The sequence below is a fragment of the Hydra vulgaris genome, chromosome 04 (assembly GCF_038396675.1).
Source record: "Hydra vulgaris chromosome 04, alternate assembly HydraT2T_AEP".
NCBI lineage: Eukaryota > Metazoa > Cnidaria > Hydrozoa > Anthoathecata > Hydridae > Hydra > Hydra vulgaris.
The window spans coordinates 11,148,718-11,175,000 of NC_088923.1; the positions used below are offsets into that span (position 1 = coordinate 11,148,718).

The 26,283-nt window shown below is 25.7% G+C and overlaps 2 protein-coding genes across 2 annotated transcripts in view; one reads left to right on the forward strand and one right to left on the reverse strand.

Annotated features, from left to right (window-relative positions):
- Positions 1–26,283, reverse strand: part of LOC100209507 (DNA mismatch repair protein Msh6) — a 109,146-nt gene that overhangs the window by 8,108 nt on the left and 74,755 nt on the right. The window lies entirely within an intron of this gene.
- LOC105847547 (uncharacterized) overlaps positions 50–26,283 on the forward strand; it is a 27,513-nt gene continuing 1,279 nt past the window's right edge. Inside the window, exons 1-14 of the mRNA XM_065795437.1 lie at positions 50–153; positions 381–432; positions 554–822; positions 5,375–5,540; positions 7,760–7,965; positions 9,253–9,376; positions 13,371–13,534; positions 13,821–13,954; positions 15,982–16,147; positions 16,269–16,363; positions 17,616–17,772; positions 19,720–19,783; positions 20,287–20,552; positions 20,677–20,833. Coding sequence (XP_065651509.1) covers positions 112–153; positions 381–432; positions 554–822; positions 5,375–5,540; positions 7,760–7,965; positions 9,253–9,376; positions 13,371–13,534; positions 13,821–13,954; positions 15,982–16,147; positions 16,269–16,363; positions 17,616–17,772; positions 19,720–19,783; positions 20,287–20,552; positions 20,677–20,833 — 2,062 coding nt within the window. The 5' untranslated portion in view covers positions 50–111. The remainder of the gene's footprint in view (positions 154–380; positions 433–553; positions 823–5,374; positions 5,541–7,759; positions 7,966–9,252; positions 9,377–13,370; positions 13,535–13,820; positions 13,955–15,981; positions 16,148–16,268; positions 16,364–17,615; positions 17,773–19,719; positions 19,784–20,286; positions 20,553–20,676; positions 20,834–26,283) is intronic.

The following is a 26,283-nucleotide window of genomic DNA, read 5'->3' on the forward strand; positions in this document are numbered from 1 at the left end:
GATAAATAAGAAAAACGAAAGCATCAATTATTTAAAAAACCCATTTCGAATGCTGAATACCGTATTTACTTAAGATTTTTTCTTCCTACAGGTAGCAGGACGTTTTTAAAAATGTCAGTAACACCGTTGATAATCTTTTTCTTGCTTAGATCGGTATGTATAAATAATTTTTGGAAATTTTTTTTTCACAAGACAAAAAACAACTCTTTACCAAAGTATTTATAATAAAAATTTTAAAAATTATCCGTTCATAAATAAAAGTTAATATAAAAGAAATTTAGCAAAATATATGCAATATGATAATATTAATTTAGTTAAAGTTTTGTAATTATTATAGCTTGTAAAATCTGTGAAAGAACTACTTAATAAAAATTTTATAGGATAAGTCATCTTCGATTATCTTCGACTTTGAGGAAAGTAATTTCGCAAATGGTAATTTAGTTTCATTTTTTTTTTTTAAATAAAATAAAAAAGTTTTGAATTCTACAAAGCGAGAAATCAAAAATTAAGACTTTGCAGAAGTCAAAGTGTATTTGTTAATGAATTTGTTTAGTAAAGTTTTGCGAAGGAAACACTTTGATGAATATTACGCTGAACGAAACTGTAGTCATTGAAAGTCCTAGTTTCAGTGTCAGTCGGTTAGGATATGATCCTGACTTAAATTGCAAAATAGTGATAAACGGGTTGAATGGAACAAGCATTTTTAAAATCACGTTTGACGTATTCGATTTGGAGACTAACAAAGTTTGTGCATTTTATGACTACGTTAAAATCTATCGACAAGCAGAAGAAGAGGAAGTAAAAGAAAATGGATGGTTTCAAGTAGGTTATTTCACTTTTTGATCTTAAAATACTACTTATTATATTTGAAATACTAATTATAATATAATTATAATATAATTATAATATAATTGTTAATTTTCTCCCAAAGATTTACTGCAAAACTTTAAAAAATAAAATTTAATATTTTTAAAATCTAAAGATGACAAGATATTGCCTTTTAAATGTTCCCTGAATGAAGTAAAAAAAAAAAGCTTTAGAAATTGTGTTTGTTTGCTTATTTATAAATAACGCGCAAATAGCCTTCAAGGAATTACCGTAGTTGACTAAAACTCTGATAATTTTTTAAGATGCAGTATTTTACCAGATTCGAATAGTCATATTCAAATTAATATCTATAATAGTCATATTAATTCAAATAGTCATAAGTCACGTGACTCCTTTAATTTTCGAAAACAACTAAAGATTATCACGCTTTTTTATTTACTTTATTATTATCCTTATTATGTAATTAGACTTTCTGGTAAGTGTTATCATTTTTATTATTACTGTTACCATGATTATGAGAATAACCGACCGAAATAAATTTAATAATAGTATATCTTGCTAAATAAGTGAAATGAAAAATTTATGTGAATATTAAAAAATAATTTATTCAAATTCAAAATATATTTAAAAACAAAAAAACTATTTATAAATATATAGTGAACTTTTATTCCTAAAATGACCTGTTTAACAAGTCAACAAAAAATTATTTAAACATGTACATTCTGGCGGTTTATAAACCAGCATTGTCACATTGTTCTAAAGTAATAAATTTCAAAAACATTCAAATAAGTTCAAACATTAACATTCGAATGAGTTCGAACATTAACGTTCAAATGAGTACAAACATTAACATTCAAATGAGTTCAAACATTAACATTCAAACGAGTTCAAACATTAACATTCAAATGAGTTCAAACATTAACGTTCAAATGAGTTCACATTTTTTTGGAGAAAAAGCAAGCACTAAATAAAATTTCTTTTTTTAAATGATATTTGTTAAAAACGCTTCAAAAAAATAAAAGAATAAATAAATAATTTAAATTATTTAAATTTGTCAATTAGATATAACATGAATTAAATTATATCAATTACGAATCTGAAATTAAACTAATTCAAACAAAATAAACATAATAGAGGCTTAATATAAACAAAAATAAAAAACAAAAGCGACCATAAAAATTAATTAAAAAAAACCTCTTTCCAATAAGGGAAGATACACTTTCATTCTCTAAGGCTTTGGAGAGGTTGTTCATGAATGCATACAAACATTGGGTTAAATTTAGACCAAAACAAAAATTGAATAAATTCATTTGATTTTTATATCTCCCAATTTTTGATCTTGAATCAAAACCCAAATTTTCAATATCTTTTTGAAACACTTTGCCCTAACTATCCAGCTTGCTACGCTACTATGTTTGTCAAGTTTTTGGTTGTAGGAACATGAAGATTCCTCAAATTCTACTTCTATATTCTTCATAATGCTTCCCATTATCTTTCTTTATTTAAGGTGAATATTTAACTAATACCTATACTTTCCCCAAGTTTCCCATAACATCATTAGGAATTACACATTTTTTGCGAATGGTTTAATTGTCAGGGCTAAAGTTTTCTATTGTTACGCAAAAATTTGCGTTAAAAGTCTTCTCAGACATTCAGTACACTATCAACAGACCATTTGCAAATTGATAACTGTTTGACATTACTATCATTTTTTCCTTTATAAGCTATGGTAGAGAAGGACTTTTATTAACAAATCGTTGAAACTTTAACTCTTCAAACATTCTATGGTGTGTAATAACTTGTTCAAGATATCATGATGGGTGTACATGCACCCAATGTGCCCTTGAAAATATTTCAGTATGTCCTTGCTTTTTGTTTCAAGGAGATACAAAATCTGAATTAGATTGGTATTATTATTATTGAGACATTTGATAATGATTCGTTAATATTTACATTCATCTTGCCTTTGTTGTATGATTGGATAATCAACCATTTTTTCAATGTTGCTACAATGAGTAATAGCCAAGTGATAGGTGAAGGAGGCTTAATGACAAGCAGAATCCTAATTACTTTAAAACCACTTAAGTGCCTTTTTTTGAACTAAAAATCGTTTTGATATATAAAATGTCTTATTTATCTGGTCTTTTAAACACCCAATTTTTCTTGAGAGTGGCAGTGGAAGCACCATAGACAGTTGTTCATGAATAAAATAAAAACGAATAAATTATTTTATATACTTTTTAAATTGTTGTTCTTTCTAAATTTTATTATAACAAAACAAATAACAAGAACAGAATTAATCTCCACTATTCAATTTTGAGAAAATATAAAACTAATAATAAAACATAGCAAAAACAATTGCTAGAAAACAGTGCTAGAAGTGGGGCGGAATGCGTCACCTTAATGTATAAACTATCCCGCCAGGTTTTTATAAATCTCTATATGTAACAATGATTAGACGGGATGATATTTTTAATTTACCAAATACCATCCTTTTACTTTTTTTTCTCCACCTCGAGCACTGCTAAAAAATATAATCTTTTATGCACTAAAAAGCGGAAAATAATCTTTTTAATTTAAGTTTAATAGTTCAGTAAAATAAAGGTCTGAAAGGTTTGGACAAGATTCATTTTGAAAAAGACCTGTCAATCTTTAGTTTACTGAACTATTAAATTTAAATTAAAAAGTTTATTTCGCTTTTTAGCGAACAAAAAAGATTGTATTTTTTAGAAAATATTTTTCTATATTTTATTTTCTACTTTTTAGTTTTTACAATGAGTTACGGTATTTAACAATGCGAATTATTGTTATGTAGCATTGTTATTGTAATGTCGCAATATTATTTATTAAACAGTTTACAGTCTACAAGAAATAAGAGGAAGAGTTGTGATTAAGTTCCCAAGCAGCAAACAACAATGTCCAAATGGGTACAATATTTATTTCAATGCTAGCTAAATGTTGTTAACAATATTGCTACATAATTAAACATTTACATTTTGATAGCAAATATTGATTTACAATATTGGCTATATATAAACTGCAATATAACGCAAACAATTTTTCTTATCATAATCAATGAAAAAACATTAAAATTGAAAAAAAGAGCATCCAAAGGGAGGAATTGGAACTGCGACTGTGTTAGCTGCTCCTTAAAATTAGACACCTATTTCATCCACAGGACTACACTACTATATCAATGAGGAGAAAATATTTAAGTATTTAGATATTTTTTTGCGTACAAATAAGGTAATTATTATGTAAACATTTGTACGAGGGTACAAATACTGTGAGCAACAATGTTATGAAAACATTTGTACAAGCGTACAAATAATGAAGCCCTAGAAATAAAACATTATAATTAAAAAAAAAAATCTCCCTGAAGAGGACTTGAACCCCAAACACTATCACCTGCGCCTCAAAAGAAGAGAATTATTATTTACACAGCACTACACAAATATATTGATGACATAACAAATGAAAATAAAATTTATGGACAAGTTACTTGATGAAAAGTTCTGGTCAAATAAAAGAAAAGATCATAAAAATAAGCTATAAGTTCTAGTTGTTTTCATTCATCACTTGTTGAACTTGATGCAAACTTTTTATTTTTAGTTAATGTTAAAAAATGATTGCATTGCAAATGCAAAAATAAGATTTTTTTTAAAAATAAATTTTTGTTAAATAGAATCTTTTGTTTAATAATAATAATAAAAAAATAGAATCTTTTTTTAAATACCAATGCATTGAAATAATTATTTTCATGCATACTGAGTTAAAAGATAATGCACTGAAAATAATAGTCACTAAAAACATTTTTTTTTTTTGGTAAGTGTGGGGTAAGGGTGTGGGAGGGCACAACTCCCATATCTCTGTGATTACTGAATCTGAACAATGAAACAAACGAGTTAACATAAATAAAGTTAAAAAATAACCTAAATAAACAAAATAAGTAAAAGTACTTTATGAATAAATTTTGTATCGTCCAATTTTGTATTTAAAAAATAAGCTGATTGTTACGCAAAACAAAAAACACTATTAAAAATTATATGTAAAATTATCAAACTTATTATATTTCAATACGAAAACTGTGACTTATTTACTTAGTTGTGGCTAAGTAAATAAGTCCAAAAACATATATACATCTAAAACTTATAAGGCAAGCGGTTTTCTTTCTTTTACAAACTAGCGCTGTAAACATTGCATTGAAACTGCAGTTCAGTGTTTGAAAAAAATGTTAATAAGAATTTTTAATAAGCTAATTGCTTATTTTCTGTTTGCAAATAAACTATTAGGTACAACCTAAGTCAAAATTTTTTTTTACTGGATTATCATAGTATTGTGATAGATTAGAGAATCCGGATTAAATTAAAAATTAGAAAATAGGTACCCATTTTTCATATTTAAGCTTCTGCAGAACAGCATTTATTTTAATTTTTCTTAATTAGTTAAAAAAACTTAATTAGGACTGTTACAGTAGTTATTATTACCAGATGTATCGATATAAATATAATCAAAGATAATAGAAATTTTTTATAACTATGTTTAGGTGTTGGACAGCTCAGTACCTGACCCCGATGGTTTATGTGGAACAAAAGCCCGTAATACTTTAACTAGAACAACTACTGGCCAAAACTTATTTATACATTTTAAAACGGATGGTTCAATAAATGGAAAAGGATTTAATGCTTCAATTTTCTACTATATATCTGATGGTAAAATTGTTGAACTTATAGTTAAAATTTCTTTGACATCACTATTATGTGATCTCCATGGTTACATACTCATAATATGCATACATTTGAATTCATTAAAACATAATTTCACTTTAAAGTTGTCATGCCAACTTTAAAACACTATTATCCTTAAGTCATCTTTATAACATAATTTTTTATTGTTAAATTCTTTTTTGTTTGCTTGCATCATTTAAAAATGTCTTGAGACAAAGTCAATTTTAAATTTAATACTTTGTTATAAAAAAATATTTTTTATAATTATTTATTTATTATATTTATTTTTTTATTATACTTTTAACTATTATATATTAAATTTCTTTTCATTTTTTTGCATCTTTTATTACAAAAACAATTGTTTACAGAAATTTAACAATATTTAAACCCTGAACCCTAATCCTAGACCTAAGCCTGACCTTAACCCTGAACCTAACCAAACTTTCATTAGATGTAGCAGCACTCCTACCGCAGCAGGCTATAAGACAGTTGATGTATGTACTTTTCACTTTTCAAAGTTGCATATGGGTACCATTTTTTTTACAAAAAAAAAAGTATACTTACAGAAACAAAAATTTACGTGTACATAAAAATGTACCCGATAATCTTTTAGTCTCTTTTAAGCATACCTTTTTGTTTGTTGCAAACTTGTCCCTGTAAGTGATACTATAGGCGTATATATATACATGTACCATGGCGTATAAATATACAAAAAATCTCATATATAAATAAATGATTATTTCTAAACTACTCAAATGCTTAAAAACTTGATTAATTTTTAATTTGTAATACATTCTGGTTCCAATTTGTCAATTAATTTAAAAAATATTCAAAAAATGATGATGCAAAATTATAACCTCAATAAAAATTAAGGTGCATCCTCAGGAATTTTTATTTGTTTTTTTTGTTTATACTTTATTTTTTGAGATCAGTATTAATTTTCTGAGATATTGTCCTAAACATGTAGTACCTTCTTCAATTCATCATTTATGTCTTGCTCTATATGTTTTTTTATTTAGCCAGTTGTAAATTTTCCACAAAAACCAAATACATCACAAATTTTTACTCCTCTGCATCCCAGAGCTCTTCTTTTTTTAAAAAATTTCTTTTTTAACAATTTTTGTAACTTTTTTATCTTTTGTAACAATTGAAGCAATCTGGACCTTAAAGATTGAATTTTTAATTCATCGGACTACACTCTTTTTTTTTCAACATATAAACTCCAGCATATAAATTAATAAAAAATGTGCAGCGTGTTTATGGCATACATTGCTTTTAAAGAATATAAAAAAGGCAAATCATAGCATATGTGTGTATAAAATCTTTGGTGTACACTAATAGCTATATGCCAAATTATGTTAAGGTACAAATATTTACACACTCAAACCTGCGTTGATACTTAAGTAAAAGAAAGTATTTTTCTAACCCGTTTTCCTAACGATAGTGTTTAAACTAAAAGATATGGTTTTACTGATAAAAAAAAAAGAAGTAAGAAAGTCATAAAAGTTTAAACATGGTAAAGAAGCATCATTTTATAAGTGTAGCAATTGGCGTCTATTAAATGTGTCTGAGCAAGTCATTAGAATAATATTCATAACACTTTTTGAGTTTCTATAATTTATCATTTATAATAAATAAAAACACATTAAAACGTTTTGGTTTAAATATGTGTACAACTATATTAGCAGAAAAAACTACATGTCAAAAGTATATAAGTAGAAAAACCTTCAACCTAAAAGAATTATTATTTTTTGAGTAAAGAAATGAAATCAATAAAAAATTATAATGACTACTCTTTCCTTAAAAACTTAATTGATTTACATAGGTTAATTGACTCAAATTAGTCATAACAAAAAAAAAAAATAATAAGAAACTTAAAGTCCGGAGCCTAAAGAGTCTCTGAAAAATCAATAGGATTTCGCATAGCTGAAAGTTATAAATCTGCACTATACTGTATATTTAAATATAAAAATGTGTATGTATGTATGTATGTATGTATGTATGTATGTATGTATGTATGTATGTATGCATGTATGTATGTATGTATGTACATACGTATGTATATATGCACCACTTTCTGAGTCTTTATTGATAAAACACAGTGTAAAATGAAAAAGAATCTACTAATTTATATATACATTCTAAGTTAATATATATAATATAAATTCTTCATAACTATTTAAGTGATACTATTTTTTTCAAAGGTTATCCTATTATTGATGGAGTTGGATATGAAAATGCGGAAGGTGAAACAAATTGCCCATATTGTCGACTAATAAATGTTAATCAAAATGAAAATGTGACTTTAAATTGTTACCTTAAAGAAGAAAAGCTGAAAACAGAAATGAAATGGTTTAAAATAGACAACACAAGCAATAGTCCTGACGAAATTAGAATTGATATAATAAAAGTAAGTACAACAAAAGTGTATATACTTAACATTAAAACTTTGACGTTAATCCCCAGACACGCTAATTTTACCCCCCAAAGAAAACATATAGCCCGCTTTCTATATATAAGAAATTTTTATATTTCTGTTTTAAATGGAAAACCAATAATTTATTTAATTAAAAAAAAAAAAAAAAAAACATTAAATGTATTGTACCCTTTTAAAAAAACAGTTGAAATTAGCAAATTGATCTTTGAAAGAATAACCAACATTTAAAATAACTAGAAAAGCATAAAAAAGTGCTTTTTTTTTTTTGTTCAAGAAATTAAAAAAAAATTTGTTAATGAAGATAAAGTGCCAAAAGATGGCACAAGAGACGCTGCTCTAAAGAGCTAGCATCTCTTGTGCCATCTCTTAAAATTCATTCTCATGTTACTTGTCATTCAACTAAGTTTTATCCTTCTACCTGTTGACTGTTCCAAAGTGTTCCAAAAATTCTTAATTGTCTAGTTTTTTTCCTTGAACATCAGTTCTTTGGAATTCACTCTTGTTTTCCTGATTCATGTAATTTGCAATCTTTAAGTCGTCTTTAATCGTTATCTTGTTTTTTATACTTCATCATTTCTCAGTAACTTCCAACTATAGTGGTTGCTTGCAGCCTTGTTGCAAAGACAATGTTTAAAAAAAAAAAATTTCCAACAAGACTACAAGCAACCACTAATCATAAAGGTATAAAATAAGTTAGGAATTAATCGAAAACAAAGATAGAAAAGCAAACCCTTAAAGGCATCAGGACATAAGGCAGGTTGTTCTGGGATACATATTAGGAGTAAAAGGTCATAATCCTAATCCTACTTGACTATTCACAATATACAATTATTAAACTTTATATAAATTTTAGATCAGAATTTTAAAATTTTACAATTGTTTATTTTGCAAAATTAACATTAACCAATATACATTATCTGTATTTTTAAGTATTATGCAATCTTGCTATATTAATACCATGTTATATTGGGTAATAATTATGATATTGGAAAATGATATTACTATTGATTAAAATTTATACCCAGCTAGATTAATATCTAAAACTAAAAACTAATTTAAGCACTAGACAACAATACAAGAGATTTTTTAAATCAACTACAAACTTTTTTTTTTAAATAGAAGTTAGTTTTAACTAAACACTTTGTTGACTTTTTTATTAATATTGTTAGTAGTGATTTACAATTATACTAATATAAATCTAGTAATATTAAAATTCATTATCATTTTTAATCAATCAGATTGAATGTCTTGAAACTTTAGAATGATTATAATAATGGAACAATAGAATTAGTGGAACTAACGCTTGATGATGAAGGAACTTATATATGCAGAGCATCAAATAGATTTGGGACAGTTATAGAAAAAGTTTATATCAAGATAATTGGTATGTATTTTATATGCACTAAGGTAAACGGTATAATTTATACATTTTACCATCGTTACTATTATTATATATACACACACATATACACAGATACATATTTCTCATTGAAAATATATTGAATTTTAGGGATATTAGGAATTTTAAGTTTTAGGGATAAAATAGTTCACTTGAAATTTATTTTCATAAAAACTAACTACACAAACTCAATAAATTTACAACTTCCATTCGTGACTTCCAAGCAAAACCATATATATGTGTGTATATATATACATTAATATACATTTTATATAGTTTATATAAAAAACAAAACACAAAAAGTATTAAAAAAACTTAGTTTAGTGGTGTCTAAATTTAATCACATTTTATAATTATACTTTAATATTCTGATCATGAACATAATATAAAACAACTTTAAGACAAATATTATTTTTTTAATAAATTGAATTAAATTTTAAATAATTTTCAAATAATGCCACTTCGTTGTAAAAAAAGTAGAAAAAGATGGAAATATACACCTAAAACTTTGTAAAGATTTGGAGTCCTAAAGTTTGGCATTTATCTTTTATACAATTTTTACAACCAGGATATGCATAGTATAACTATATAATATATATGTTTATTACAACCAGGATATATTTTTTTTTTGTTAATTCACCTCCCTAAGGATAAGGCCACTACAGATGAGGAGGCTACTTGTGGTTGTAACCCTCTCTCAACTCTATAACTCTGAAACACAAACCTTGACAAACAAGGCCGCTGCGCAGAGAAACAAGTTGAGCGTGGTACTACCAGGGACGTGGTGGGAATTAAACTTGGAACCTATAGCATATAAAGCGAGCGCTCTACCATGACACCACTACCGCATATTTTATATATTATATATATATATATATTATATATATATATATATATTATATATATTTATATATATATATATATATTATATATATTTATATATATTATATATATATATTTAAAAACTTTTAATTCTGTAAAAAAGTTGTATCCTTGGTATACCTTTGGGATAATATATCAATTATGAATTAGGAAAAAAGAGGTTGGCAATAAATTGCTGATCCCAAACTGTTAGAGGTCGGCATAAGATTGGCAAAAATAGATAAAGCATTTTTCAAATGGGGGTGAACTAATAGGGTGAGCAATAGGGCAGTCAAATGGGGGGTGAATTAATAGGGTGAGCAATAGGGCAGTCTCATTAATTATTTCAAATGGGGGTGAACTAATAGAGTGAGCAATTGGGCTGTCTCATTAATTATTTATCTATGTATTTAAAACAATGTCTTATTTGATCTAGTATTCTGTTTGCTTTTCCTGTTATCATATTTACATGGCTTTGCCATTTTCAATCTCTATATATCAAGAAACCTAAATCTTGTTCCAAATATGTTTTTAACATAGTACATTAACTTGCATTTTTTGTTAGTTTACTCATATAATAGTTATAATGTGGATTTTTTCATGTTTTTCCTTTATGCATAATTTTATGTTTTTCTGTGTTAAAGTGTAATAACCATTTCTTGCTCCATTTACATTAATTAAATCCTTTTATAATACACAGTTGTCATTGATATTTGAAATTACTGAAATAATTTTTTTATCATCAACGTACAGTTTATTTCTTGTGATATCATCAGTATATACAACAAACAACAACAGACCAAACACTGAGCCTTGTGGCAATCTACAGAGGCTTGATACCTTCCATTCAGATTTATAAGTATTAATAACAATTCTTTGAGTTCTGTTACTCAAACATGCTTTAAACCAGCACAATAAAACTTTATTTTCATAAAATGCTTTTAATTTTATTAAAAATCTTCTGCATGTTACTGTATCAAAAGCTTTGGTTAAGTTCTAAAAAGCTATATCTATTGAAAAACCACTTTCCAAAGATTGTGAAATAAAATCTAAAGACTCTATAAGGTTTGTACAACAGTTTTTATTCCAAATAAAGCCATGCTGAGAATCTGATATTAGATTATTTTATACAAGATGTTAATCAATTTGTGGTCTTGAAGTTTGGAATTCAAGCACTTTATCTGCAGTTTTAATTTCAGCTTTATCATTGCTGTTAATCTTTTGATTTTATTCATATTTGCTGAAGGAAAATATACTCTACATGCCGTATCATTTTCTAACCATTTAATATAACACTTGTCTGTATTAATATTTTCAAATAGCTTTTCCTACTTAATATTATTGAAGTAATTATTCATATTAATATATTGTTCCCTTTATGATACACATTTTTTTGCGTTTGATTGATTTACAATTTTATTTGATAATAGCAATTATAGCAAAAAGTAAAAACAATTAATGATTTTTTTTCTGAATGTTTTTTATAAAATGATAATTATTTTCAAAATTTTTATATAATTTCACTTTTGAGACCCAACGTAATATACTTTTGAAAATCTATTTTTTTTGGATAATATTAGGGACTTATCTGATGTTTAAGGGACTTGAGCTACCCCTAAAAAATTTTTTTTTGATAATTTTTCAATTCCAGTATTATTTTTGTATACAAAACACATTTTGAGGAGGGAGCAGTTTTTTTTAGGACACCCTAACAAATGCATATATATATATATATATATATATATATATATATATATATATATATATATATATATATATATATATATATATATATATATAATATATATATATATATATATATATATATATATATATATATACATACACATTTTATGGGCTTGAACTTTTATAACAGCCTCTACTGTTCGCTGCATTCAGGCAACAAGAGACTCAAAACATAATTTATTTTATGACATCACTCTTTTATTATGACTTTTTTTAGATCTGCTAATGATGTTGGGTGCAGTTTAGAAAATTTATCCAACAGTTTTTGATGGGGTTTAAATAGGGTGAATTGCATGGGCACAAATACATGAATCACATTTTTTTTGAGTCATGTTTTTTGTTGAATAACAATTTGCGCTATCATGCATGTTAAACTTTTTAATTCAAAACAAATACATTGCTCTTCAAAACTTTCAAATAATAAACAGAACTAATAATCTCAGATTGTTGTAAACCATCATAACTGCAAGGCACTCCAATCATAACTGTTTATGCATTGCTTAACTGCAACATTCTGTTAAGCAATATCAGTTTAAAGTATAATCAAAAATTAAAGTCCTTAATCAAAAATTAACGTCCTTGGCTAGGCATCTTCTAACTGTGTGGGCAAACTAAAAGACAGTTAAGTAAGAATTTGTGAGTTTGAAATCTATATGTCCTTAACAGTCAAACAGTGTATCATAACGTCTGATTTTGGAGCGCAAATTCTTTGTAAATAACAAAAAGCTGAGAAGTCTACTACAGTCGAGGAGGCTTTTTTGTCGTTACAACCCTCTTTCAACTTTTAAACTCTGAAACATAAATCTTGGCAAACATGACCGCTGTGGAGAAACAATAGTCTAGGCTTTTTCAAACAAACAGCAATCATTTGTTCAGGCTTGTTGTCTTTCATTAAAAGCGTGCACTTGTGCACGCTTAGCAAGTTTTAGCTCCAAGATAATAATGATTGAATTAATTTTAATATGTAATAATAGAAAATATAATTAATTAACATGTATAGAAAATATAATTAATTGTTTAGAAAATATAAAATAATTTCTATTGATTGATACAATAACTATATAATCACCCACATAAGGTTTAGTAATTTGCCAGCTTTGCATATTTTGTAATTGTTAGTGGTTAGATCACACACCCACACCCACAAACAACCACACACATACACAAACAAGAGATACAATCAAGTGTTAGTAATTTTATAAAATAAAACACATTTCTAAAAGTCTAGGAAATATATACATAAATAACTAAACTTGAAAAAAAAAATTATAAATTGAAATTGACTACCTAATTTTATCCATGAATTTTACATTGTTTTTTAAATAATGCTTTACTTAAAAATTAGTTAAAATTTACTGTTTAAAACTTTAAGAAAAATGCAGTTGCCCTCAAATTATCAATGTAACTTGGTATGAGTATCTCCCATACACTATGAGTATTAAACAATTTGATAACCAACAGATGCCAGTTTACCAGGGAATATTTTATGAAATATTAGAAGCTATGATACCAGAAGTGTGTGGAGATTGTTTGAGAGTAAGTTATTGTAATCCAATTTAAATTTTTATATAAAATTAATTAAAACATATATTTATTAAAATCAATTTTATTGATTTTATACTTTTTTAATTACAGCTTTGTTGATTTATACTTATTTAACTAGAGTTTTATTAATTTATACCAATCTAATTAGAGTTTTATTAATTTATACCACTCTAATTAGAGTTTTATTAATTTATACTTATTTAATTAAAGATATATAACTTTAGATTATATTTAATCAAAACTTTTTTTTAATTAAAAGCAAACTTATTCTCTTCAGGGGCATGGGAAAAGTAGCATTTATTGGAATGAGCAATCAAACCGTCTAAACTTACAAAGTAATGTTTTAACTGATATAGAAAATCATCATCTGGCACTTCCCATTATTTATTTAGCAAATCAAGAAAAATTCAAGTATGAAACTTTTAATTAAAAAACCATATCAGATAAAAAATTAAATAAAATCTTGCATAGCAAATAAAATATAATTAACATAAAATTAAAATAATACCCAAGAAAGTAATTAAGAAAACAATAACAACACAAACATAGAAAAACTGTGTATAAATAAACATATTATGTGTATATATACATAAATATATATATATATATATATATATATATATATATATATATATATATATACACATATATACACATACATATACATATATACATACATACATACATATATTCATATATATATATATATATATATATATATATATATATATATATATATATATATATATATATATATATATATATATATACATACATACATATATTCATACATACATACATATATTCATATATATATATATATATATATATATATATATATATATATATATATATATATATATATATATATATACCCACACACATACATATATATATATAAATATAAATATATATATATATATATATATATATATACCCACACACATACATATATATATATAAATATATATAAATATAAATATATATAAATATAAATATATATATACCCACACACATACATATATATATATAAATATATATAAATATAAATATATATATATATATATATACCCACACACATACATATATATATATAAATATAAATATATATATATACCCACACACATACATATATATATATAAATAAATATAAATATACATATAAATATATATATATAAATATAAATATATATATACATATATATATATATATATATATATATATATATATATATATATATATATATATATATATATATATATATATATATATATATATATATATATAATTGGGATGCAGGATGCAAAGATACATTTTCTGATATTTGAACTTTAGAACTGTTTTTTTTTAAAAAGTAAGTCAATTAAAAACATAAAATGCAAATATCATTTAGTAATGATGCAAAAATACAAAACTTTCGATTCAATACATTTTTGATGGGCTTAAAAAGTGTTTTTTTTTTTTTAAACAAATAAGTCAAACAGGACTAAGAACAAAGTCACTAGCTGTAACATTCTTCACTTTTTTAAAAATTGTTAGTTTTTGGTACTATTTAAAGAAACAAACAGTTTGCAAGACCAAGTATGAAAAATTTATTGTTGCACTCTTTATGTATGCGTGTATATATATATGCGTGTATTATATATGCGTGTATATATATATATTATATATGCGTGTATATATATATATACACGCATATATATATATATACACGCATATATATACATATATATATATATATATATATATATATATATATATATATATATATATATATATATATATATATATACACACGTGTGTGTGTATATATATATATATGTATATACATACTTTTTATAAGTTTTTAGTATTTCTACTTTTTATAAATTTTAAAGAATTATTTTTTTATAAAAAGTATTTCTACTTTATATAAAAAATACTCTTCATTTATATCTTTACATATATTTCATTTTTTTATTGCAATTAGGAATATATTTAAGAATATAAAATATATGATACGGAATATAGAATATGTTAAAGAATTAGGAACATGTTAGTGTATGAAAACATGACTTTGTAATAAGCTACGTAATAAAGCTTACAATTAATTTTTTCACAATAATTTTGCTGTTAGATTTCAAATTTAAATAAACAATAATTTATAAAATTACTAAATATATATAAATTTTTCAGCATCAAAAATAAAAAAAATATGGAAAAAATAATGATAAAATCACCAATAAACATTTTCTGTATTATATAATAGCACAGGATTTAAAAAACTTTTTACTTTGAGGGGTCATAAATCAAAGGAAACTAAATAGCTTTGATTTAGGGTTTCCCTTATATTTATTTGTTTTTTATGTTTTTTGAATGGTAAGAAAAATTTAAGAATGTTAAGAAAAAATTTTTTTTGCTTATTTTTTTACTTGCTTTATTTTCTTCATTTTGTTAGACTTAATTACTTTGTGCCAATTATCAAAGCACCAGGATACTTACTTCTTCAAAAGCCAAACAATGATGGTGGAAAGAAAGTTTTTAAAGTGTTATTTATGTGTTCACCTTTACTTATAATTGTTATTGCAACAATGATTTGCGCTGGTATTATTATCTGGATGCTGGTAACAATTACTCTCCCACTAAACTTATTAACTACCCATTAATAACTTATTTGAACCCATATTAAATATAGAAAAACCACAAAATATTAAAAAAAAAAATTCATTCTCTTTCTTTTAAAAGGAAATTAAATGGAACCCACAACATTTTCCCAAATCATTTGTAAAAGGTGTTTGGCAAGGAACTTGGTGGGCATTTGTTACAATGACAACTGTTGGGTAAAATATTTTAAATTTAGCAAATAATATAGTATAATTAATACTTAATCTTTAATAATATAAGTAAACAAAAAGCAGACTTACTTAAATAAAAATATTCTTAAGTATAAACAATCTTATTGTGGTTCAGAAATCAAAGTTAAACTATTAAAAAAAAATCAGAAGTTTTTTTTCTAAAATAACATTTTCAGAAATATAAATGGGTCATTTTTAACTTTGTTTAAAATTTGATTGTATATTGTGCAATAACATGTCTTGTTGTGGTCAGAAAAGGTTGTAGAGGTTGATATACCTTCAGCTTTATTACTTACTCCAAACTTAAATGGTAGGTACAATATCTTTGAACAGAAAAAATAAAATATATAAATATATAAGTAAAATATAAAGATATCGAAAGTCGAAAAGCACCAGTCTGTTTACTGAACTAGTTAATTCTTTTCTGCTGCTGGGGCCACTGAAAAAGGATTACAACTATGTGACAAGAGGATAGACAATTTGTGTTCTTTTTGAGAATATTATCAAAAAAAAAAAAATTATTAAAAAAGATATTAAAATTTTATTTCTAAATATTATTCCTCTAAAAAAAGGATATATTACAAATTTTATTTTTATATATCATTCCTCTAAAAAGATGAATTATTTTATTTATATTTTGTGAACCTAGTTTTTAAGAGTTTGTAAATTGGTAAAAGAAATAAGTTCTGAGTTTTGTAACTAATAATTTTTAATTATAGAATAACTTTTAAAGAAAAAATTACTTGTTTTACTGAATGAAAAAAGTTAACTTCTAATCCCTACCAATAAAGCAGTAATAAGCAAGAGTCAGACTAATGTGCAGGTTTTTTGACCAATAATTTATGGTTCATTCAGATTTTTTACTTTATAAATTGAAAAAGCATTTTAATTCATAAAAGATTTTTTTAAATTTATCGAGTCCCAAAAAACAAACTTACAATTCTAATTTTGCACTAATGTACAGCATTTCATTAATCTAGATAAAAGGTGTCTTTTTGTTTCAAAAGAGCATCTAACGCTGTCTCGATTGGATATTTTAATAGCTTAATCAAATCATTATCTTTGAATTATGTAATTTCATAGCTGTGTAACCACATCAAGCCATAATGCTTAGTTTACTTAAACTTAACAAAATGCTGATATCATTGGAATTCCAGCAATATTGACTAACTTATTTCTATTGTAAGCTAAAAGAATAATTTAATAAAAACACACAAGTGATTTTTTTTTTTATTAGCTACGGAGATATTGCACCACGAGGGTATTTAGGAAGAATATTTAGCCTTTTTTGGATGATATGTGGTGTGGTATTAATCTCAGTTTTAACTGGTGCAATCTCAACAGGATTGATTGTAGCTTCCCTTTCTGACCCGATAGATCTTCACATGGAAAGTGTAAGTTAATTTAATATTTTAATAAGCAACAATTTTTTATTTAAATTTAAAAACAAATAAAAGTTCTTATATTTTTTATATTTTAGTTTTTATTATGACTATTACTTTTATTTGTTATTTTATTTTATAATTTTGTTTTATATTCAAAATGTCTAAAAAAAAACAACTAATTCTACAAGTTAAAAAAAAATCTTTTGTTAAAAATGTCAAGTCAACACAAATTTGTAAAAATTTATAGAATGCAAGCCTTCCTAAAAGACATGTGCAGCTTTTTGTCTTGTATGTCCATGCATAAGTTCTTTATTTTAGACAACTTGGTCATGGGCGTTTGGAAGTTTTATTACATTAGGCATTTCAATACTTTGTGGATAAAACTAAGTTTCGAAAACAAAGAAAGCAAAACTAACAAAGTAGGAAATTAAAATAAATTTCAACAGAAAAAATTTTTAAAATAATTTATGCATATGTGTGCGCTTTACTTAGAAAATACACTGACAGGCTTAAATGGTATAAGAAATCTGAATGTGAAGAGGCGTGTCAGAAACATACAACAGAAAGATTTTTTATATACAAAAAAGAAAAGATAAATAGTTACAAAGCAAATATATGAGCAACGGGATTTAAAAAAAAACAATGAATAATTGGATAGCAATGGGAATTGAGCCACGGCCATTCAGTGCATGAAGTTAAAGCCTTATCCAAATAAGCTAAATATGTGTATACTGATGAACAAATAAATATAATTATATAATTGAAAAAGCAATGTAGAAAGTAAGAAAGCCTATAATGTAGATACGTATATATGCATACATGAACAAACCAATATGTGAGTGTATATAATCATATATGCATGCATTACATAGACATATTTATATAGGGACAATATATACTTGTCACATAAAAATGATACAAATATATTTTGCAAACAGATAGCAACACATTTTCTATTCTGTTAGTTTTTCTTTCTTTATTTTTGAAACAGTTTTTTTTCTAAGTATTGTAAACGTACTTCAAAGTATAAAAAATAATAAAAAACAAATAAAATATTTGAAAATCAGTCTTTTTAATGTCGAATTTTGTTTTTGTTTTGCTTTATCCAGTTTTGTCTGAAAATATTAACCACCCTAAAGAAACAAAAATAAAAACAGTACACAAATTATCTAAATTATCAATTTTTCAAATCTTTTTTCTATTTAAATTTATTATAATTTTCTATTTTGTTAGTTTTGCTTTCTTTGATTTTGAAACTTAGATTTTTTCAAAGTATTGAAACGCCTAATATAATAAAAAACATGCAAATGGCAGTGACCAAGTTGTCCAAAATAAAAAACTTATGCATAGACATACAAGATGAAAAACCACAAGTGTCTCCTGGGAAGGCTAGGGATGGATTACAAACCTTAAAAATTAAATACCCCATCAAAAAATCTCAACCTAGAAAATTTAAACATATCCAATTAAAAAAATAATTCCTTGTTTACAGCTTGATAAAAATAATAATCATAATAGAAACTAATATTTAATAAAAAATATAGAGTTTTTTTAGGTTCTTTTTGAATTTATGTAAAGTTAAATAAACAATTTTTTACAGTTATTTTTTATTTTACTTCAGCAACATTTTAAAAAATGTTTTTTTTTTTTTTAAATTTTAACGATAATATATAATAGGACCCTTAATATAATTAATTTTTTTGCTGAGCTTAAAACATCAGTCAAGATATTTTTGGTTAAAAGTTCTTTCCAGGTGTATATTTATATTATGATTATTTTATGTTGTTTAATTTTTATACTTATATATTTAATACCAATTTTATATTTTGTAATACAATTTTATATTGTATTAAAAAATAAAAATCAGAGTTCTAAAGTAAAACTATAAAAAATAATAGGAAAGCTAAAAAAAACCTGACCCTAAAAGACATAGATATAAATAATTTTTTTTTATAGGTTGGTACAATTAATCAATCTTCAGAATATAAATTTGCTGTAACACAAATAAACAATGTAAAAGGTTAAGAACTTATATATATATATATATATATATATATATATATATATATATATATATATATATATATATATATTGTATATATACATATATATATATATATATATATATATATATATACATATATATATATATATATGTATATATACATATATATATATATATATATATATATATATATATATATATATATATATATATATATATATATATATATATATATATATATGTATATATATGTATATATATGTATATATATTCACATATATATTTACAGTAGTTAGAGGAAGTTTTATTTATTTGTTTTATTTATTTGTTATTTAAGTGTTGTTACAACCATCTCTCAATCTTTTAATCCTAAGGCTGCTGCTTGGAAAAAATGTTTAGCCTAGTACTAAAAGGGACGTAGTAAGGATCATAATCAGAGCTTTAATCCCACCTCATTCTTCAGAAATATACATGCAAATATTTAATTTTTATTGAAAATTCAAAAATTTTATTTTTAGGCTATAAAGACTATATAAGCATGATTAATGACATAAATGCAGATCAAATCAAATCAATCCTTGTAGACTCCTATGTAGCAGGGGCTTATCAAGAATTATACAATTTAACAATTAACAATAGAATTTCAATGGACAATATGGCATATGGAATCGTACTTGGAAAATGTATGAACAAAAAGGAGATGCATCAAAAAATGCTCAATTATTTAAAAAAAGAGCAAATGAAAACGTTGATTCTAACAGCAAACAATTTGCAAAAGTATTTGGTAAAACATTCTGTGCTTTTTATTCATAGGACTGAATTTTCTTAATACTGATTTAATTTTTAGAATTTAATTAATAATTCTGAGAAATGCTGTGTATAAATTAAGTTGTAACTTATTTTTTTAGGATGCGAAACCATATGATCTGTTTGATACAACAAACCCAATGTTTATTTCGGCTTTATTGACCATGTTTGGTTTACTGCTGCTATTTATTTGCGGTGGTTTAGCATTTGATTATGGGTATCACAAACCAAAACAACGAGAAATTTTGAATGCCAACAGTAAGTTTAAAAGTTTGCTATGAAACAATTATCTAACAAAGATTTTCTTTTAAGTCTAGATATCTAAGTAGAGTTTTCAAAATAAGAGTCCAGTAGAAATAGTATTATTTTAAATCTAGTAGTCTATAGAAAATATTTCTTTAAATCTGTTAGCAAAGTTTCTAAAATAACTATGGATAGTGGGCTTAAAGTTAAACATTTCACAGTACATATTCTCCAACCCTCTAAGAAAGGGTTATTTGACCATTTTTCAACTGCTAATCACTTCTTATAAATTTACTTAGTATGTGTTGCCAAAAACTTAATCTCGCAGAAAACAATTAGTGAAGATAAATAATTGCCATTTTAAAACTTTTCCGTTTTACACATTTACATGTAAAACCCATCAAAATTTTACACTGAGGCAGATCAAGCTTGTTAGTTACAGTGAACTTACCTAGAATAAGGTAAGGTAAGGTTATCTTGGTTACTCTAATTTAAAAATCTTAATTGAATTGTGGGTAAGACGAGAAGGAAAATAACCTAGTTCTAATTTTATTGTGACAGTGAAATCAGGCGAGAGTACAAACTATAATATGTCACGGAACGCCATGTTTAGATATTCTAAATAAATCAATAAGAAATTGGCTTTACAGTGTTATTTGTTACACTGTGTTAATGGATTTCTTAGGATTAGCTTTTGCTATAGAAGTAATTTGCTGATATTAAAAGAATGACAGTGTACTATTGTAAGTTATTTGATTAACTAGACCCAGGAAATGCTGAAACATCAAGTGCCATGATAAAAAGACATTCTGCTAACTCTCCATCTTTCTAGATTTTTATTACCCAAAAAATTGTTAGCAACTCCTTAAAGCTGTTTAATTTTTACCATGTGTTTGTTTTACTATTATAGATTTATTTGATTTTTAATCTTTTTTTACTTTTTGACATTAAATGTTAATCTTGTTAGACACGTTATACCTTTTTTTTTTTTTTTATCAACACTTATATTTACACTTTCTGCTTTGTCTAATTCTTTTTTTATTACCCCTCTTTACACCTTCTTACACAACAGGATTAAGTGAGACTTATCTTTTTAACCGTCTGGTCAATAACTGGGTACCCGGATATCCATTCCAGTTTCCAAAGTAGAATTTGTAAACATCCCTTTAAAATATTTTTATGACTGCTCGGATCTTCAAAGTAGAAGTAGTTTGACATTTTTTGTCAAATTTTTTTTGGAATTGATCATTCAATAGCAGTTATTAGCTATCAGACTCAATACCTCCTCCGTTCAATAACTGGGTACCCCGGTACTCACTTAGGTTATTATATATGAAACGCGGGTTTATACACAATAATAAAACTGTTTATTAAAATATTTTTTTAATTTAAATACATTGCCATAAAAAATAACAAAGAAGTTAATTATTTTACACACTCCTCGCATGTTGTGGTTGAAACACAATGCTCATCACAAATAGGGAACTTCCATATTGAACATGATTTTCCAGTTTTGTGACGTTTTTTAAATTTGCTGGTGAGACAAACATGGCATACCCCAGTAATCTTTTTCCTTCCGGTTGAATTGAGTGGTACCTGGGGTTTAGAAGATTTAGATGCTGTTGGTTGCACATATGAATTTATGGCTCGACCAAAAAACTTTCAATTGTCACTTTAGTAGCAAACTGCCTCATGATTTGTGGATTATGTGACTGTTTTTCAACAAATGGAGTACACAGCTCTCTGTCCAGTTGCCAATAAAATAATCGTCGCTCATATGATTTTTTTGGAAGCCCTTTATTATTCTCATAATAAAGGATTTATGCTGCAAGGCAGGTAACATCGAGAATATTGTAGAAAATTGCTAGAGGCCACCTTTGAGTTTACCTTTTAGCAGTATATCTACCAAGCATTTTATTCATTGTGTCAACACCAGCTTTTGACTTTGTAAAATTTTGACTTTTGACTTGTAAAATTCAATAATTTCTGGTTTTTTCTTTGCATCATTACCGATCTTTGCTACCTGATGCATTGATGATAGCATAGTCACTGCTTTGTTTTTTTTGGGCACATAACTGCACATGGTTACTTCTTCATGAAAGCCAAACACGGTGGTTAGTTCTTCTTGGGTTTTCAATGCAGTCATTGCTGGTGGAATGCACGTCTTATTTTTCTTTAAAGTGCCAACAATTGTTAGATCCCATGATAGTAAAGATTTTGCCAATGAAAGAGTTGTGAAGTAATTATCCATTGTAATGTTTCTACCGGATCCTTTGTATTGTGCTACCAAGTCTTTTACAACTCTCTCACCAATATTTTTCTCACGACTGGTACTCGATTTTCCAGTGTTAATCTGACCTGTGAGAGGGTACAAGTTTTCTGCATCACATATCCACCATACTTTAATTCCATACTTGGCTGGCTTTGATGGAATATATTGAGTGAATTTAGTTCAACCCCAATATGGGTAAAGTTGCTTGTCGATGGTCAGGTGCTATGTTGGGTTATAATGTTTTGCTAAATTACTATTAAGCATTGTCCAAATGTCTCGTATTGGAGCAGCTTTATCAATCTCCATGCGTTGAGCACGAGTATTGGCATCATCAAATCGAATAAAACGAATGATGTTCCAAAAGCGATTGATGCTTATTGCTGCACAATACAATGGATATGAGTACGACTGCCACATATCCCTTGTATTACCTTGTATTATTTGAGTTGTTGGCGCCAGAGGTTATCAAAATAGCCAAGAATGCATAAAATTCCAGAAGCTCTAGATTTTTCCACACTAGTTGTTTTTTCCCTGGATTTTTTTCATTATGTTGTATATGTTGAGTTTGCTTTTTTATTCGTATGACGTATAACGACATCAGCCATTTCTGGAGTGAAAAATAATTTGAATGTGTCTAGAACTGACAGCATGTTTGTATTTTTTTTAGGTCCTCATCTCTGTCACACAATATTATGCTTTGCAACTTGATGTTCATTTTTTGGTGTCTATGCTCACTTAGTACCATCTTTTGCTGTCATAACTGGCCCACTAACTAGTGTTTCTAATTCACTTTCTTCATCTTCATCATTATCATCTTCTATTTCACTTTCTTCATCTTCGCCGAGTGCATTCTCATCAACTTCTCGTAAAAATATATACAATATATAAAACATTATATTTCATAATCATTGTTGCATAATAGAAAATGGAATTGTAAATAACCAGTATCAAAATCCGAAGCTGCTACTTCATTCTCTGATAAAAATTCATCATAGTCACTATCCAACAAGTGGCCATTGCCAGATTCTTCACCATCAAATATTTCGAATACATTTCTATTGAAAAAAGTTTCTTATTTTACTTTTTGATTGAAAGTACAAAACAATTTATTCAAAAACAAAACAAGGAAATCACTCATTACCATTGAAAACATGATAAATCCATCCTATTTCCATATATTCATCCATCATCCATTGTATTACCCATCACTCAATACGATTATTTACTTCACTCAATACGATTAATTACTAGTATTATTACTTCCTAATAAAGAAAAAAAAACTTCTCTTTTTCACAAAAAATTTTGTGAATTATAAATTTGTTCTTTTCACTACACAGTAGGTGGGTACCCATGTATCCGGTTATTGAACGAATGGTGAAAGTTTGGTTATTGACCGTACGGTTAAAATATATTTACAAAGAATAGATCTAAAGTTGTATTATTTAAATCCTAATAACTTTTAATTTATTTGTCAAAACTTTTTAATTACTCTGAATTAAAAATCTATCCCATTAAAATATGTTTAAACTATCCAATTAAAATGCGTTTAGACAATCCAATTAAAATTAAACTTAATACTTTTTTAAGGTAATAGATTATTACTTTATATACTTTGGTTGTATTTTAAATTAAAAGAGATTTGCAAGTTTTGGTATGACACACCATTTTTTTTGATAATTATATTTCATTAATCAGAAAAAGAAAAGAAAAATTTACTGACTGTTAAAAACTTTATAAATATACTGAAACACAGCACAAATATGAACTTAAACTTGATTCCTCTCTTGTAAATATAGTTGGAATCATGAAGACCTGGTTCAACCAATTAGTCACTGGAGTAGAAGAAAATTCACTCCAGTGAGTTTATATTTGTAAGTAAGACATTTATAGTTGTAATAGGGAAATTAAAGTTAGTTGTATATATACCAAAAGAATAAATATCGAAGAATATAATAAATCTTTAGATAGTAATGATTTTTTGAAGAAATTTGTTGAAAATTGATTTTCAGAGGCAATGGTCAAAATTGTAAAGAGACCTGATCTTTTTTAACTAAACTTTATAAAATATTACCCTGACTCATCGGATCCTACACTTATTTAGGTTTTCCAAGCTTGTATTTGCAACTATTGCAATTTCAACCTGCAGATGTAACACTATTGGTTAAGAAAGATGACAAGATGCTAGCACGAGAGTACAGATCAGTTTTTCTTGTGTGTAAAACTTAAGAGGATTTTGTTAAAACCATTGAAGAGAAACTGTCATATAGTAATAAATTTATTTAGTCAAATCACCATAGATTTGTAAAATCAAAATTATTTTTTATGGATCACGAGAGAAAAGGTCACAGCTGATTTAAATGAAGCTTGGACAAAAAACTTTCTTTTTATATTAACTGTCTAGTTAATGTTAAAAGATTCAATGATTTGGAATTAAAATTTATGAATGACCTTAAGTAGAAATAACAGATTAAAACATCCTCATCAAAAGCACTAAACTCAAAAAACCTTATGCATATCACAACAAAACATTACTTAAATTATTATACAAAAAACTTGTGCAACCACATATTGAATATAAAGAGAATGGAGAAGACCAAAAAGGGATATGATACATATGTTTAAATGTTGATCTTATCAACCCATTACTTATCTCATCGCCATTACTTAAAAATTTTAATACCAGAGGTACACATTTAAAGGAAAGGGAAATTATTAATTGTGGAGTTATATGATTTCTTTATAAATAGAGCCACATCATACTTTTTGTCAAAAAAGCCAGTCAACGCAAAATCTTTGAAAGAATTCAAAAACATTTGTAAAAGACTAGATAAGTACTTTTTATGAATTGAAAACATTTGTAAAAGACTAGATAAATACTTTTTATGAATTGAAAAAAAACCTTATTCAAAACAGGAGGCTGTCAAAGAGGTTATATTTGTATTGGTAATTACAATCCACAAAAAAGTCATATCAATATAAAACATCTCAATAATAGTTCACCACTAATGTATTCATGATAAGTGCACACAAAAAACATTTTTTTAAAGACTCTTTCATCTACTGATAAAATTCTACTTAAAATTTTAAACAATTTAAAAATTCTATTATGATAAAAATATTTGATGTGCCAACAGTAGGATTGCCAGAAAAAAAAAGCAACTATAGATTTCTGAAAATTAGATTGCACAGTTT